The sequence below is a fragment of the Epinephelus fuscoguttatus genome, linkage group LG23, assembly GCF_011397635.1.
Source record: "Epinephelus fuscoguttatus linkage group LG23, E.fuscoguttatus.final_Chr_v1".
Taxonomy (NCBI): Eukaryota; Metazoa; Chordata; class Actinopteri; order Perciformes; family Serranidae; genus Epinephelus; species Epinephelus fuscoguttatus.
Genome location: NC_064774.1, coordinates 34,748,575 through 34,765,332, shown reverse-complemented (window position 1 = coordinate 34,765,332; position 16,758 = coordinate 34,748,575). Strand labels below are relative to the sequence as shown.

General features: G+C 41.5%; 2 protein-coding genes across 7 annotated transcripts in view; one reads left to right on the top strand and one right to left on the bottom strand.

The window, feature by feature from the left end:
* Nucleotides 1–16,758, top strand: part of zcchc4 (zinc finger, CCHC domain containing 4) — a 59,239-nt gene that overhangs the window by 2,731 nt on the left and 39,750 nt on the right. For all 3 annotated transcript variants that reach the window (XM_049568850.1, XM_049568851.1, XM_049568849.1), the window contains exon 5: nt 107–187. In XM_049568850.1, the coding sequence (XP_049424807.1) occupies nt 107–187 (81 nt within the window). The remainder of the gene's footprint in view (nt 1–106; nt 188–16,758) is intronic.
* si:dkey-219e21.4 (E3 ubiquitin-protein ligase TRIM62) overlaps nt 202–16,758 on the bottom strand; it is a 39,922-nt gene continuing 23,365 nt past the window's right edge. For all 4 annotated transcript variants that reach the window (XM_049568870.1, XM_049568871.1, XM_049568873.1 and 1 more), the window contains one exon: nt 202–943. In XM_049568870.1, coding sequence (XP_049424827.1) covers nt 345–943 — 599 coding nt within the window. In that variant the 3' untranslated portion in view covers nt 202–344. The remainder of the gene's footprint in view (nt 944–16,758) is intronic.

Below are 16,758 nucleotides of genomic sequence, written 5' to 3'. Positions count from 1 at the left end.
TCACAAAATGCTCAAATGAGTGAGATTATGAAAACTGTTAGAAATCACTATTTATTTCTCTCTCTCTCTCTTTTTTTTTTTTTTAAATAATGATTGTTTGTGCCAGACTTCAGGAGCTGATCAAGCTGCGAAACCTGGAACAGAAACATGAGCCAATGAAGAGTCTGCTGCTGGACATTGACTTCAGGTCAGTTTGTCCCATTTGTTATCATGTATGCTGATGTATTATACTGTACAGCTGCTCTGATGTAATGCTATACATGGATGAAAAAGACTCTTCACATCATCATTAGCACACATTCAGATAGAGTCCACATCACTGTCTCTGGAATAAGACTGCAGTATTATGGAGTGTGGAGGTGACAGAGCTCCACATGATTTGGCCACAGCTGGTTCTCTGGTGGTCTCAGGAACCGTATGGCAGGGTACAGGGGCTCAGTGAACTGGTGATGAGCCCTGTCAAACACTGGCATCACAGCTGCTGAAAACCTCTGCAGGACAACCATGGTGTCTGCATCATAAAACATCAGCTGGCCCTTGTCATAATTTACCCAGACCCCAACCTTTTCCAGAGGCATTTGCCCAACACCCTGGCATGGTACATGCCGGTCGTTGTGCCAAGCAGAAAGATGGTTGTTGCGAAGCTCCACGCACCAGGAGTTCCTGTTCCGGCCCAGTTTGGTGCCCTTGTCCCTGCCTTTCCTCTCCAGGCTGGCGTAGGTGGCGCCCACTGCCCAGGCAGAGCAGCAGCGGACATCAACTTCCCAGTAACTCTGACCGTTAGTGACCGGAGATGAGCCCAGAGCACAGCACACTTTATCAAACTGGAGAGGATGCTCTGGAGCTGAACGAGCGCAGTCTGAAAAGTACATGCACCGCCCCTCTGAGGTCACTGTGACCAGGCTGTGGCAAGTCTGCCTGTCAATCACCATGGGTGATGAATCTGAAATGAAACATAGTCCCGAGATTAGTTAATGACATTCTGACCTTTAGCCATGCATCAGTGATAGTGCAAAGAAGTTAGCAGCAGGTCTTGTTAACAATGTCTGTTTTTTGTTTTTGTTTGTTTGTTTTTTGTTTTTTTGGACAGAATTTTGTGGTGACCTGTCATTGTGGTCAGTGTTTCAAATTAGTGACAAAGTTTCATGGCAGAGTGGGATTTACAGGTTTTGCATTCTTGCGTATGATGAAGTACCTTGTAATTTCACGCATTTATACACAGACATTTACGTTCCTATCTATGATACTGAAAAAAAAAATACAACTGGATGTTGTCCGTAAAACACTACATTACCCCCAATTCTTGCACGTTTCTGTCATGGCGATGTGAAAAATACATGCCAAGCAGTCTTTTGAGTGACACTGGTGCGCGGAGTGGAGTCCGCGCGGTCGTAAAATCTGAGCTTTGTGCGCCCAGGGCTTGGAGACGTCCGCTTTTAGTCCGCGCGGACCTCCACGGAGTCCTCCCCACCGTCGTTGAATGCTTTGAATTATATTCGTTCTGAGCTCCGAAGCTTCGAATGTTTAAATATGGAGTCGAAGGTCAGCCCTATAGATCAGTGGGTCTCAAAAAAGCTTAGTCAATAATGAACACATTGTTAGTAGTGATTGTTGAAGGCAGTAATAGTTTAACATATCCTCATACAACGGTTTTAATGATATGATGTTTTGGCGCCCTGTAAATGATGTTACGTACTTAATGTAAAGTTGAGCACTTAATGTAGAGTTACAGAGGTTGGCTTTAGGTAAGTAAAGTTTCTGTGGTTAGGTTTAGGAAAAGAAACATGGTGAAGACGTACCTTAAAATGACACAAAGTTTGCACCATTCACATACTGTCAAAATGTATTTCACATCGACACATTCTCACCCCAACCTCGTCAAATATTGACATTTGGTCATGGACTTTCCACATTGACATGATGTACAAGGTACCCTGGGTGCATTGGTAGGTGACATCCTGGGACATCGTGTCAACTTCAGTCTGTTACATGCATTGTCTGTTTTCAATATACACTCCTGTTTTCACAGGAAATGTACAATTTGCATACAGTCTCTTTCAAAATAAATGCACTAAGTTGGTACAACACTGCAAATTGATGTTTTTGTCATTCAACAATAAACGGACATGGTTACGTTTAGCCAACATGCATGTGGTTGGGTTTATGAAAAAAAAACAGAGTTCGGCTTTTTAATCATACATGAAGTGAACACCTGTTTCTTGGGTGAAAGTCAGTGGTTGTTGGACCCATCCCTCACTCCTCCCACTCACCCTACTCACTTCTGCCCCTTTAACTTAAGTCGTCCCGCCGTGTTTCCCCTCACCCCCTGTTTGATTTGATTTGATTTGATTTATTTCTGGAAGACTATAAGACCGTAATCCTAAGGATAACATGCTAAAGTAAAATACTTATTTCCAGCATGGTCCTTGGTGTTTACACACAAGAAACAAATAAACAAGAAGTAGACAATCTCAGACTAAATAAGAGTCAAAATAAATAAGAAAACAAAACAGCTGTAAAAACTATCTAGTTCATCAATAAATATCCACCTTGTTCCATAAAATCTACTTGACCTGTCTTTTAAAAATCCCTCGTGATGAGAGGCATTTTGTAGCAGTTGGCAAACTATTCCATGCCATGATACCAGTGTAAAAGAAAGAGTTTTTAACTGCATTATTAGCTCTAGGAACTATGCAGGAGCGGATGCTGGCCCTAGTGTTATGACTATGCTGCGTGTGGACCATGGATACATTAGAGCATAAATATTTGGGGGCATGACCATTAACAATGTTAAACCTATGGTTCAGCTTAAGTTGTTCTACTCTTAGATGTACAGGTAGTAGACCAGCTCTTGTAAACTCCTCCCTACCAATATGAGTACGGGGGGGTGTTTTTAACAGGTACCGAATAACATTGTTTTGCAGCACTTGGAATTTGTTTTTAAGTTTCACAGTCAACCCAGAAAACCATGCAGAACAAGCAAAATCCACATGACATTGAATCAGAGTTAATACCAATAATTTCTTTACAGAAAAATCAAAAAGCTTTGTCTTGCGATATAAAAACTTCAACTTACAGGCACATTTGGCTAAAGTTTTGGCTGCAAAGGATTCACCTATAAGTGATTGATCCAATTTTAGACCCAAATATGTGACACTTGATTTAGACACAATTTCAGACCCATTACACATTACCTTTAAAATATTTGATTTTGCCAACTTCCTTTTTGTACCAAACAAGATTGATTCAGTCTTGCCCAGATGCATAGAGAGCTTATTGTCTACAAGCCACTGGTTGACAGACTCAAGCTCTATGCCAAGAGTATTTTCAATGTCTTTAACATTACACCCTGGGACAAGTAAAGCAGAATCATCGGCATATAATAGCAACTTGCACCGTACCGCAGCTGACATGTCATTTATGAATATTAAAAATAACAGGGGCCCCAGGATCGAACCTTGGGGCACCCCGCATGTTATACTCTGCGGATCAGAGAGGGTCCCCTCAACATCGCATACTTGTGTCCTATCCGTTAGGTAAGAAGTGAACTATTTGAGTGCTGAGTTTCTAAAACCCATGCACTGTAATTTAGAAATCAAAATGTCATGGTTCACAGTATCGAATGCTTTTTGCAGGTCAAGTAGAAGCATACCAACATAATTCCCTAGATCAAAATTCTGACACACATAGTCGAAGAGGTGAATGAGACAGGTGTCAGTGGAATAGGCAGCTCTAAAACCAGACTGGAGCTCATATAATAGATCATGCCTGATGAGATACTCCTCCACCTGTTCATACACAAGACGCTCAAAAATCTTTGATATAGTTGACAGAATTGAGACTGGCCTATAGTTCCCAACATCAGCTCTGCTATTTTTCTTAAAGAGGGGAACCACTCTAGCATTCTTCATATCGTTTGGGAAAACACCCTGATTTATGGACAGATTTATGACATAGGTAATAATACTAGATGTAACCCCAGCACTATCCCTAAGAAACCTGGAGGGAATGAGGTCAAAGCCAGTGGCCTTATTCACTGACAGGGTTGAGAGGCTCGCTCTTACTTTATCCTCTGAGACAGGACTAATTGCAAATGCATCTGCAGAGACATTTTTACTTCTGTAAAAGGAGTTAACAAATGAATTGCCATATTTATCAGAAGCACCTGGCAATTTACTAACCAGACTGGCAGCAACCGTTGTAAAGTAATGGTTAAAATGGCAGGCAATCAGCTGCTTATCAAAACACATCTCATCTTCAATAATAAGCCCTGCTTTACCAGACTTTGATTTTGATTTTGCTGTTGATCCCATATCATTGAGAATTTTCCATAGTTTTTTAGGCTGTTTTGCATTTGCAGCAATGGAATCAGAATAAAATTCAGTCTTAGCCTGTTGGACCTTGTAACTAACTTGATTTCTAAGATTAGCATAAAAGTTATAGTCAGCTGGTAGATTAGACTTTTTAAACTTCATGAAACATCTGTTACGTTGTCTGATCAGATCAATGATTTCAGATGTCATCCAACATGCACTTCTGTGCTTAATTCTTGTTTCCCTCATTGGTGCAACTTTATCAAGAACAGCTATGAAATGCTGCTTGAACAAATCCCAAGCTTTGTCAACATCAATACATTGGAGCACATCCGACCAGTCTCTCTCAGATAGCCTTTGATTGAACACCTCAGCAGAGTACTGTTTGGTACATCTGTATTCGATGGAACAATGCTCATTTATTGGCTGAGATTTCATTTTCTTGCATGTGCAAAAAACTGCATTATGATCACTGAAAGCCACATCCAACACACCTCACTGACATATCATTCCACAGTCAGAAACTAAAATCAAGTCAAGAAGGGACTGGCAATTAATAGACAACCTAGTAGGCTCAGTAATTAATTGCTGTAAACCAGACACCTTACAGAGACATGAAAGAGACCATCCACCTGTAGATCATGACGTGGATTGAAAGTGATGTCAGTCCTTATAAAAAGGCACACTCCTCCTCCATGTCTGTTGCGATCTCGTCGGTAGATGTAATAACCTGAAAGCCCAACTTCACCATCTTGAATGGAACTGTCCAGCCAGGTCTCCGACACAGCAATCACAGCAGCCTTTGAAGTAGTTGCGAGGTGCCCGATTTCATCCAGTTTGGGAAGAAGACTCCTGGCTTTGACGTGAATAATATGCATCCCTTTCCGATTTAAAAGGCCGAGTGAATCATAGTCTCTCCCATCCATACTGTCCTCATCATAGGTCCTCACATCATTTGTGTCATCAAAGACATCGGCGCTGCACATTTCCTGCACACAACACTGGTTACAAACCAGCGGGATATCTGACTTATTTTTTACAGCCCGGTCATACAATTTTGGAGCAATATTTCCGCACCTTATATGAACAAGAACGTCACAAAAGTCACGTGCAACTGCTTTGGTGTTTGCTCTTACCACCTTTCCACAGTTAGGGCAGCAGCCGCTGCTGCTGATGTTAGGCTTATTTTGCCAGTATTTCGTTGTATGCAAGTTTGTAGGGCCCGGACACTGATGGATATCTCCCGAAAGCAGTAGGCAGATTGATAATATTTTGCCGAAGGCACTGGGTCGCTGGGTTCCTCCAGAACGTGCTTTGAATGCAGCTTTAGACTGCAAGGTGATCCAGGCAACACTGCCATATCCACAAAGTTTGTCAGCTTTGACTGACAGGCGACAGATTTCGTCCAGACGTTCAGTTCTCAGCTGCGTAAACGTATCATATCCAAAGCACTCCTCAGAATTTTTAAAACGGTGACCTAAAATGCTTAAAAACACAGCATAAACTGATACTGCTACCAGAGCTCCAAACACACCTGGCGCACCTGACGCCATCTTAGCTGGTTTAACGGCAACTGGCCACGTATCATGCTAGCATGAAAGGACAGCTTTGTTTGTCTGTGTCTGATGCCAGAAGTCACTGACCAAGCACTGGTATTCGACGACTTTGGAGTGAGACCAGGTTATTCACATCAGCTCTGTCTTTCTAATTGGTAGCACACTGTATTGTGGTCTTACAGACTTGTGGTCTTACAATGATGTATTCTGTCCCTAAAATAAGTCCGCAGCTATTTTAATGTGATGAACATATGTCTACTGAAGCTATTTGTAGGCACAGTGAGGAGGAAACAGGACATGTTGTCCTTTGTGTTTGTCCAAATACATCATGGGAATGTGTGCAGCTACCTTGAGGGCAAACTCTGCACTTAACCCGTGGATCAAATTACTGCTATGTGGGGAGAAGGAGAGAGACAGAGATCAATGAGCTACAATGAATTATTCATGAATTCACTTTCTCCAGTCTGCGTGTGTGTTCTTGTACTGTGATTGATCATTCTTGGAGACTGGATTGTTGCCTGTTGCATCTTTCCTAGGGCTAGACCATATGAACATATTATATTGTTAACAAGATATGAGACTATATATCATTTAAAATTTTAGATATTGTTGTGTTGTGATACAGCTTAAATGGTGTTTCTCCCTCATTGTAAAGGCTGCATTAGAGCAAAGTGATGTAAATGTGTCAACTTATCAGACTTTTCTATTTGTTTTAACACTTTCCTTAACCCACGTAACGTTATATCCACATTATTGATAATTATTGATCAAAAATCTCATTGTTTAAATATTTTCTGAAAAAAACAACAACAAAACAAACAAACAAAACAATTAGTGGTCATCCCCATAACTTTGTCGCTTAGAGAGGGTATTTGGTCTGAAATATTATGTTAGATTTAGTCTCCAAGTCCTAGCATTGATAAAGTGCTTTTGAGGAGGTTCAAAAATATCAAGGTATACAGTTCTCAGCATAAATGAGTACACCCCAACAGATTTTTTCAGAAAACCTTTAGTTTTCTTTCAGAATCAATATTTTCCATGGGATGCTATACTACAAAATACTCCCACAAATGTGGGCGATTGATTGCAAACAGGATTTGTTAATTTGCACACACAAAAAAGTAATTTTCCTAACAAATTCATTCAAGACCATGTTGCAAAAATGAGTACACCCCAATGAAAGTCATAGGAGCAAAGAAAGTTTAGACTACAAAATTCTGATTAACAAGAACTCAACCACGGGTGAGACTTAATTATTCATTAAACAGGTGTTCAGCGGACAGTTAAAGGGGAACTTCCTTTTTTACAACCTGGACCTTATGTCTGGCATTAAATACGGTTGTTTACTCACCCAGATAAGTTTGGTGTCATTTGGAGTCCTTTGGAAGATATTTAGATCCGCGAGAGAGCGGAGAGCCGCGTACATTCATAAAGTGGGAATGATCGGGGCACCGACAATGAGGCTCTAAATAACACATTATCTGCCATGAAAGTCGTTCATTTTACCAATATGTTTTTATGAATTGCTAGAGTTGCTTGTCATCATCATCCGGGTCATTTATACTGACCTACTAACGTCTGTTCTGGATGATGTCATCCAGGTGCGCCACTGCACACCCTCAGCACGGCTCTGTTTACAGCTGGAATTTGCTACTGTTAGTTTTTTGAAACATGACTGAATATTTGTCAGATTTTGAGGTTGTGGACAACGACTTTGAATATGATGGACTTCCTTACCGTTTTGAGCCAGAGTATATGGATGAGGAGCTCTTTGAAAGGAGGATGCGGAGGCAGAGAGAGCAAAAGCTGGCCAGAGAACAACAAACCGCTGCACATCTGAGAATAGATGCTAACTGGTGGTGTTCTTGTGGACAATGTTCCACTATGCCAACAGAGGAGGAATGCCTTTGTTGCTCCGAGTGGGATTTGAGGCCAGGAGATACACGTCTGGATGTCTCCAGAAATGAGTGTCTCACAACTACAGAGGATTTCACTTCTATGATCAACCGTGCTGTGCAGAGACTTTTTTTTGTGTCCCGAAAGTAAACTGGAAGACCCAGCCAAAGCCTGCAGGACCGAGCAGGCAACTTTCGATTGAGTAAGTAGCCTATACACATACATGAATTGTTTATTTTCCTTGAATTTGTTTGCTTGATAAGTAAATAACTATGAGAATTTACATTTCTTTAGTTTCTTCTCATTGCTTGTGTAGAACAGCCCACACATTGCACAAAAAGCAGAGGCACTTCTTATGCAAAACGTGAATTTATTATTACATAGTGCTCAGTGACAAAAAGTGAGAAACAGAAAGGTGAACATTTCGGTGGTAAAGAGGATTGTCTTTACGAATTTCCTGGTCAGAGGTTAGTAGGTCAGTATAAATGACCCAGATGATGATGACAAGCAACTCTAGCAATTCATAAAAACATATTGGTGAAATGAACGACTTTCACGGCAGATGATTATTATTATTTAGAGCTTCATTGGCGGTGCCCCGATCATTCCCACTATATGGATGTACACAGATCTCGCGGATCTAAATATCTTCCGAAGGACTCAAAATGACACCAAACTTATCTGGGTGAGTAAACAACCATGTTTAATGCCAGAAATAAGGTCCAGGTTGTAAAAAATGGAACTTCCCCTTTAACAATAAAAGGGAGTAACTTAACAAAGAAAACCCCTTCCCATTTTATGCTGTCAGTAATGGCATCACATGGAAGAGAAATGTCACAAGACCTCAGAAGATCATTTTTTTGCACAAAAAAGGTGAAGGCTACAAGAACATCAGCAAAGCTTTACTTATCAGTCAGAATACTGTAACAAAAGTGATACAAAAATTTAACAAAGATGGAACTGCCACCTTCTCACAGAGACGTCCAGGCCGTCCACAGAAGTTAACACCTAAACAGGAGCGTCTTCTGATGAGAAGGTTTGAAGAAAATTGCCATGCAAGTTCATTGCAGTTAGCTAAAGAAGTAGAAAGCCAAACTGAGGTGACTGTTTCCTGTGACACAATACAGCGTACACTGCAGAGGAATGGCATGCATGGGTGTCGTCCACGAAGGAAGCCTCTCCTAAAGCCCATGCACAAAAAAGCCTGCCTAGAATTTGCTGAAAAAGATGCTGAAAAAGATGAAGACTACTGGGACTCTATACTGTGGAGTAGAGCAGAGCCCGGCCCGACCCGGCCTGCGGGCCCAAGCGGGAGCGGCTTTCTGTGCCTCCAAAAAATATGCCCTATTCATTCAGTGTTTACCCAACACACTCAATACATGGACATGCAATGACAAATTGTCATTAACTTATTATGTTATAAAAAACAATGAAAATATGGACTTACCTATATTTAAAATGACCTGTTGAAGTGAAAAAACGAGTGGAGTGGAGTCAATGTTTAACCGGCGCAGAGAGCGCAGGAGAAATGCGCTGCCTGTGTAGACAGTCAAGCGCCTGCGAGTACACTCGCAGGACTTCTGTGGCACTAAAGCGCTCGGTGTGTCCTTAGCGTTAATTATAACAGCCAACTTATTGAAAAATGTTGGGTTTAAATAGGGCTCAGGCCATTAATTACAGTTAATTGGCCGGGCCGGGCCGGTCCCGGACATAATGTGCTCGGGCCGGGTCGGGCTGAATTTTTTGGGCCCGATCTAAGCTCTACTGTGGAGTGATGGAACCGATGGCTCCCAAACTATATGGTGTCACAAAGGTGAGGAGTACAAAGAAAAATGCATGGTGCCTACTAGGTAGAGTTGGGTACCGTTCATAATTGAACCGATACGGTACCGGTGCCGGTATCTGGAATTCGGTACCGCTACCAAACGGTACCTTATTTCGATACTTTTTAACCCTATGGGCCCTAGGCCTTTTCGGGGTATTTTTACTGCCTTTACTTTTAAGCTCATATCACAGTCATTATAAAGGCTATATACACATGCTATTTCTGGTTTTTTTCAGGACAATCTGGGCTAACCAGATTTGCCATCACTTCATGTCCCTCTATGTGCCTGTATTTTATAGTAATTTTTATATCAATGAAAAAAACAAATCTGTGTGCTTAAATTCTTACATTTTTACATGTATCTCACCATAGCCAGTTGGAAAATGACATATTCTGCCATATATGAAGAGAGGAGACTCTCTGGAATCTGGCAATATAAGAACCATGATGCTGGGACATTCTGTCACTTCACAGCTGTCCAAAACATGTGGTTTGTGCCAAGCGGACATGATTGCCAGTATTTTTTCATTATTGCAAGAAATTCCATTGACTCATTCACAAGTCAAAAATGTGTTTTATCTGAAAGAAACATGCAATATTTACATCTAAGATCATAGAAAAATAGTCAACCAAGTGCAGTGATGTCCTCCAAGATAATATTTGTTTTTCAGTTTCAGTTATATATTGGGGAGACATTTTGGGCATTGGTGTCACGTGTCCCCCTCAATGTATATGGTGACTACGGCCCTGTCACGCATGCATAATTAGGCTGCAGTTTGTCTGTCTGGGTGCGCAAAGGTGAAGTGGCTGGTCTTGTCATACAAAGTCTGATGGAGTGTCAACTGGACAATATGGAGATATTTGCATCTTGAAAGCCGGACTACAAATGTGGAGACAGGGAGAAACACACGCAAGCCTAAGACATGGTAAGATACGATATTCCTCACTATATGAAGTGACTGATAACAAGATCTGTATCATGGATTGTAAAGAAATTCGTCAGGTTTTTATTTTGTAGACAATTGATCTGTATTTATAGCGTGATGGGATGACAGCACAATGATGTGTGTGGTCCTGTGCTTTCATGTGATATGCGTGGCTTTTCTGTGTGAGCCTGCGTTTGCGAGTAATCCATCCAAGAGTAATGTGTGTGCAAAGCTGTATGAAAGCTCTGTTATACATCATTTTGTTGTAATTTTTCGCTGTGAAAACATTGGATTACCGACAAGTGCTTGGCCTTGTCGGAAAACTACAATTCTGTTGTTTCCGCTGATATGCGTGGCTTCTCGCTATGACACACAGTCGCGGAGAAAATCCACGGAGAAGAACGGGTGTGAATTTGGACGCACTATGCGTCGTTCGGGCCCATAGTCTAAACTTCTGTTTCAACATTTTATTGAGAACATTTAGGAACAGTGCTGCACGTTAACTTTTGTCTACACGTTGTTTTTGTCGCCATTTTCTTGCCATACCGAGTTTCGGTATCCAACCCTACTACTGGGGGTGCAACTGTACAGGTAGCCCAGGTACGCTCCGTACCTCGGTTTTTGGGCTACGGTTTCAGTCCGGTTTCGGTACGTGTTTTGTGCGTAAAGAGCATTTTTTTTCCCCCAAAAAATTATCTCTTTATTTTGCTTGACTTTGCACTTCGCATGCTGCTGTGTTGTACTACAACCTATTCAAGTGCTGGATGTACTAGATGTAGTAGTTTTTGTTGTGGGGTGTATTCATTTTTGCATCAACTAATTTGAGTAAAACTGAAGATTTTGTAATCTAAGTTACATTATTAACCTTACTTTAATGTTATGAGTTAAGTTCAAAAGTTTTTTATTGTCAATTGCTATATGTGCAGGACATCTAAAAGAAAGCTAAATTGGAGTAATGATAATACTGTAAAAACAATATGTGCAAGTAAAAATAAAGATAAAACCGAGCAGTATAACTAAAAGACAAGACACTAGAAGATACTCTAAACCTATGTACAATCAAAGTAATCTCGCTCACCAGACCTTTCTCAAGAAAAGAAAGGCCTGGCTGGGCCGACTCTCACTTTAAGATTGGAGGGAAAAAAAGCCCCGGCTGCTTGTATTTCTTTCAACCAATCACATTCGTTCTGGGCGGTGCCACAGCAACGGTGCGCTTGCAAAAATATTGCCGGGGGGAACTGGTTTTGGTGTAACATGCCCACAAAAATATCACCTACAGGACGCGAACCATGGCAGAAAAATGGCTACATCCCCGCAAGATCAAACACAGCAAAAGTTAGTAAAGGACGTGTTGAAAACTGTAACCGGAGGTGGTAGGGCGGGACTTCAGCAGGTGGCGGGTGGCTTGTTCTGCCCAATGAGAGGCTGATCTATGCAGCAAACTTCCGCCCACTCAGACTACAATCAAGGTGATTAGGTGCATGTTAGAGAAGACTATGGGATGTACATGATGTACACGTTAGGTTTGTGCTGGTTTGAAAATTTTATAAACAATTTGACTTAAAGCCAAATATCAAACCGAATCGATATATCTAATTATATACCTAATTTTACCACTAGGGGTCGCATTTGAGCTTTTTCTCCCTATCAAAGCCCATTACAGTGGTAATGCGCCTCCAGTCTACTAGGTGGCGGTAATGCTGTGTTAACCGCCAATACACACAAGGTTAAATAAGAAGAAGAAGCAGAAGGACAAGAAGTCAACAGGGCAACCAACTGAATGACACAATCGTGTTGTTATTTATCAAAACAAAACAACCATTCAACTTCACTTGTCTTCTTCAGAACACCGAATACTTACAACTTGAAAGACCGTTTTACAAAGAGCAAAAAAATATCAAAATGTCATCCCTGTAAACATGGGCCTCTGTAAATAAAATACTAAAGGTATAAATAAAAATAGACGTTGGTCTAACGCAAAACCTATAATAAGGCCTCAGGAAATAAAATAAATAATGCTGCAAAAGGCGTGTATAAAAAACAGACTTTGTTCAGTCTAGTGCAACTTCAGAAACTCGGTGCAAAAATATTAACATTTTGTATATCAAATATTAAATAACAATAAAATACAAAAACAAAGGCATACAGTTAGCCTGCTCAAACAGTGCAAACAATATGGAAATGTAGGCTTAATTAACTGTAAACATCAAATATCAATCGAAATAAAAAATGTAGGCCTATCTGAGAAGTGCTTTGGTTTACAGCTTTCAACCCACAAGTTGTTTAAATTGAAATAAAAAGACATGGCCAGATGGCCTAAATAAACAAATAGCTATAGAAAAATAATACTCACTGCACAGCGTGCAAACATTTGCAAATATACATGGCATTTTAATCCTGCATGAGATTAGGCATCTTCTTCTGTATGAGAGACAGTGTGGGTCAGGGACATACAAATTCCTGGCTAAGATCACCAGCATGTCCACTTTTCCTGGTTTTAGAAGAGTCCTTTGAGGAATAACAACATGACCTGCTGCACTAAATACTCTCTCTGATGGAGTGCTTGTAGCGCAAATACACAAATACTTGCGCGCTACATTACTGAGCAAGGGAAAGCGAGTCTCACGAATTCTCCACCACTCCAATGGATCATGTTTCCTCACGTTTGTAGTTTTCCACCTCTGCTGCAACTCTCTCCTATGTGGTTTTCACAGGGCCTTGCACCTTGACTCCGAGGAGACTTCCCAAACTCAGCTTCTTCTTTTTTTTGAGAAGTTGTGGAGCGGCTACTTCACCCCCTCCCCCTCGTCCCCCGCACCCTCTCCCGCAGCTTGGTGAAGCGCCGCCAGAAAAACTGCCTGTCGCTCCACGTCGCTGATACTGATATCCACCTCTGCAGGAAAGTTTGATGCACAGTAACGTGGATCCATGAATGTGGCAATGTGTAACAAATCTCGGATGGAATCGTTATCATATTTCTCCTCAAATTGCGTCCCGATGGTAGTTTTTTGATTCTTGGTGAGGTTTGTGTCATCCTTGTTCTCAACCAAAATCTCCTTGATGTGATTCAGCATTGGGAGAACAGATGACGAGGTGACATAATTTTCTGCTTAAAGAATGTCAGTAAATTCACTGACTGGCTTGAGGGCTCTGTTGATCGACTCCAATACATCAAAATCTTGCCAACTTAGCTTGGCACGGATGTGCCGGTCATTACTTTGAACATGCCTGATTGCTGGTGCCTGCTCCAGGATTCGCTGAATCATTTTTTGTTTGGAGCCCCAGCGAGTTGCACACTCCTGTTGAATGATAAAATAATAAAAAAAAAAATTAGTAATAAGCCCATATTAGGTCAGATTGGTATTAACATAATTGTTTGTTTAATGAAAATTATGCACACATCAGCCAGCCTTGTTGTATAGCCTATTCACACTGTTATGTATGATGCACACTTTATATGCACACTGTATGATGCTTACTTTATATTTATTTCACACTTTTTATTTATTTTATATTTATATTTCTCTGTAGGTCTACTGCTGTTTATTGATGCTTATGAACCTAGTAGTTAACATTACCGTGATTAGAGACTACTGAAGTAGCTGGAGCTCTTGGTGTGCCATTTTTAAGTCTCTTTTTCTCTGCCAACTGTGTGAAAATTGTCCGAGGACGCTGTGGCAGTCCCCCATGGCTCTTTCCGTTCGTTGTTTTTCATCCTTGAGTGCGTTGGTCACGGCTAGGTTGAGGTTATTGCCGAAACAATTTAGCCACAGCCAGTCCAATTTCCTTATCACGGCTACGATGTTGGCACTGTCAGTAGTTACTGCTGACATTTTGCTTGGATCCAGTTGCCATTCATGCATGGCCTCTTGTAGTGCATCAGCAATATTATCTGCTGTGTGGTCCTTGGGGAAGAAGCTCGTTTGGAGACATTTTGATAACATTTTCCATTCTTTTTTTGTAGGGATGCACCGAATATTGGGTAACCGAATATATTCGGCCGAATATTGCAAAAAAACACACATTCGGTATTCGGTGGAATAAGTAAAAAGCAAGGCCGAATAATAGCGGCATGTTTTGATAACGCAATCAAACAAAATGGGTGACATGTCCAGTGAGTATGCTGGCCATGCAAGAACCGGGATGTTTTCAGCTTCCAGGAATTGTGTACAGATCCTTGCAACATGGGGCCATGCATTATCATGCTGCAACATGAGGTGATGGTCCCTCAGGATCTCATCACGGTATCTCTGTGCATTCAAAATGCCATCAATAAAATGCACCTGTGTTCACTGTCCATAACATACGCCTGCCCATACCATAACCCCACCGCCACCATGGACCACTCGATCCACAACGTTGACATCAGCAAACCGCTCACCCACACGACGCCACACACGCTGTCTGCCATCTGCCCTGAACAGTGAAAACCGGGATTCATCCGTGAAGAGAACACCTCTCCAACGTGCCAGACGCCATCGAATGTGAGCATTTGCCCACTCGAGTCGGTTACAACGACGAACTGCAGTCAGGTCGAGACCCCGATGAGGACGACGAGCATGCAGATGATCTTCCCTGAGACAGTTTCTGACAGTTTGTGCAGAAATTCTTTGGTTATGCTGCATAAGCTGGTTGCAGCAGCTGTCTGAGTGGCTGGTCTCAGATGATCTTGGAGGTGAACATGCTGGTTGTGGAGGTCCTGGGCTGCTGTGGTTACACGTGGTCTGCAGTTGTGAGGCCGGTTGAATGTACTGCCAAATCGTCTGAAACGCCTTTGGAGACGGCTTATGGTAGAGAAATGAACATTTAATTCACGGGCAACAGCTCTGGTGGACATTCCTGCAGTCAGCATGCCAATTGCACGCTCCCTCAAAACTTGCAACATCTGTGGCATTGTGCTGTGTGATAAAACTTAACATTTTAGAGTGGCCTTTTATTGTGGCCAGCCTAAGGCACACCTGTGCAATAATCATGCTGTCTAATCAGCATCTTGATATGCCACACCTGTGAGGTGGGATGGATTATCTCGGCAAAGGAGAAGTGCTCACTAACACAGATTTAGACAGATTTGTGAACATCATTTGAGGGAAATGGTCTTTTGTGTGTATAGAAAATGTTTTAGATCTTTGAGTTCAGCTCATGAAAAATGGGAGCAAAAACAAAAGTGTTGCGTTTATATTTTTGTTAAGTATATATCACATGCTGAAATATTTGCTGTTGAGCTGCAGGGAGTTTCCCCTGTATACATGCATGTATAATCCAACTAAGTGAGAATGCACACACACACACACACACACACACACACACACACACACACACACAGGGCCATAGATTTAAGTGGATCTAGGGCAGAAGAAGGACGTAGCTGTTGTGACATCACCCACTGGTTTGTGGACTCCCATTTTAAAGCCTTGAGTTTAGCATTTTGGCTGTCACCATCTTGTTTTTTGGAGCTAGAATTGACCATATTTGGGCGAGGGGATGGAGCTGTGGAAGAGGGGTGGCTCTTACTGACAAGCTGAGGACACTATCGGCAGACAGCCTGTCACTCAAAGCGTCCCTGCTCTTAATTATGTGTAACTTTAAGCTTCAGTAAAATGGAAACTGGTGAGTTACATAAAAATTTAGTCCCCGTACAGTTGTCACGAATGTTGAAATTAGCTATAGTAGCCAAAACCGCTGTTTGTACTAGACTGTAAACTGTTTATTTCTGCTGTTAAGTTTTTAACATGGGGGTCTATGGGGACTTACTCGATTGACTGCAGATTTTGGTAACTGCAAGCTAGCTTTGTTGGTCAGCCCCAGAGGTTGCTGCAGGTTTTGATGTAAGTTATTCATAGACAGAGATAATTATGTTAATGAGGACACACTGTACAATCCTCTTTACAAATTGAGTGTGTTTTTATACGTTACAGCAAAATATAAATTAATCAAAGTTGCTGGCATGAAGATATGATATGATTTGAAATAATGGTTAAAACCCCTCCTTACATACAGAGAGAAAAAGGTTTCAAACAGTTAGAGAAGGGACTTCCAGTTTGGCAAGCTAGAAAATGGTAGCACAGGAGAACGTGCCCTGACATTCCAGTTAAAAACAGCCCGTAAAGACACAAATTTGTAAAGACTTTTGCAAGTACAAGAAATAAGAGTGAGGGCTTCAAGATGCCAAGAGGAAAAAACAGAAATTGATGCAGTGCAAGTTACACGAGGAAGACGTAGTCGAGCAGCGCCATACAGGATAA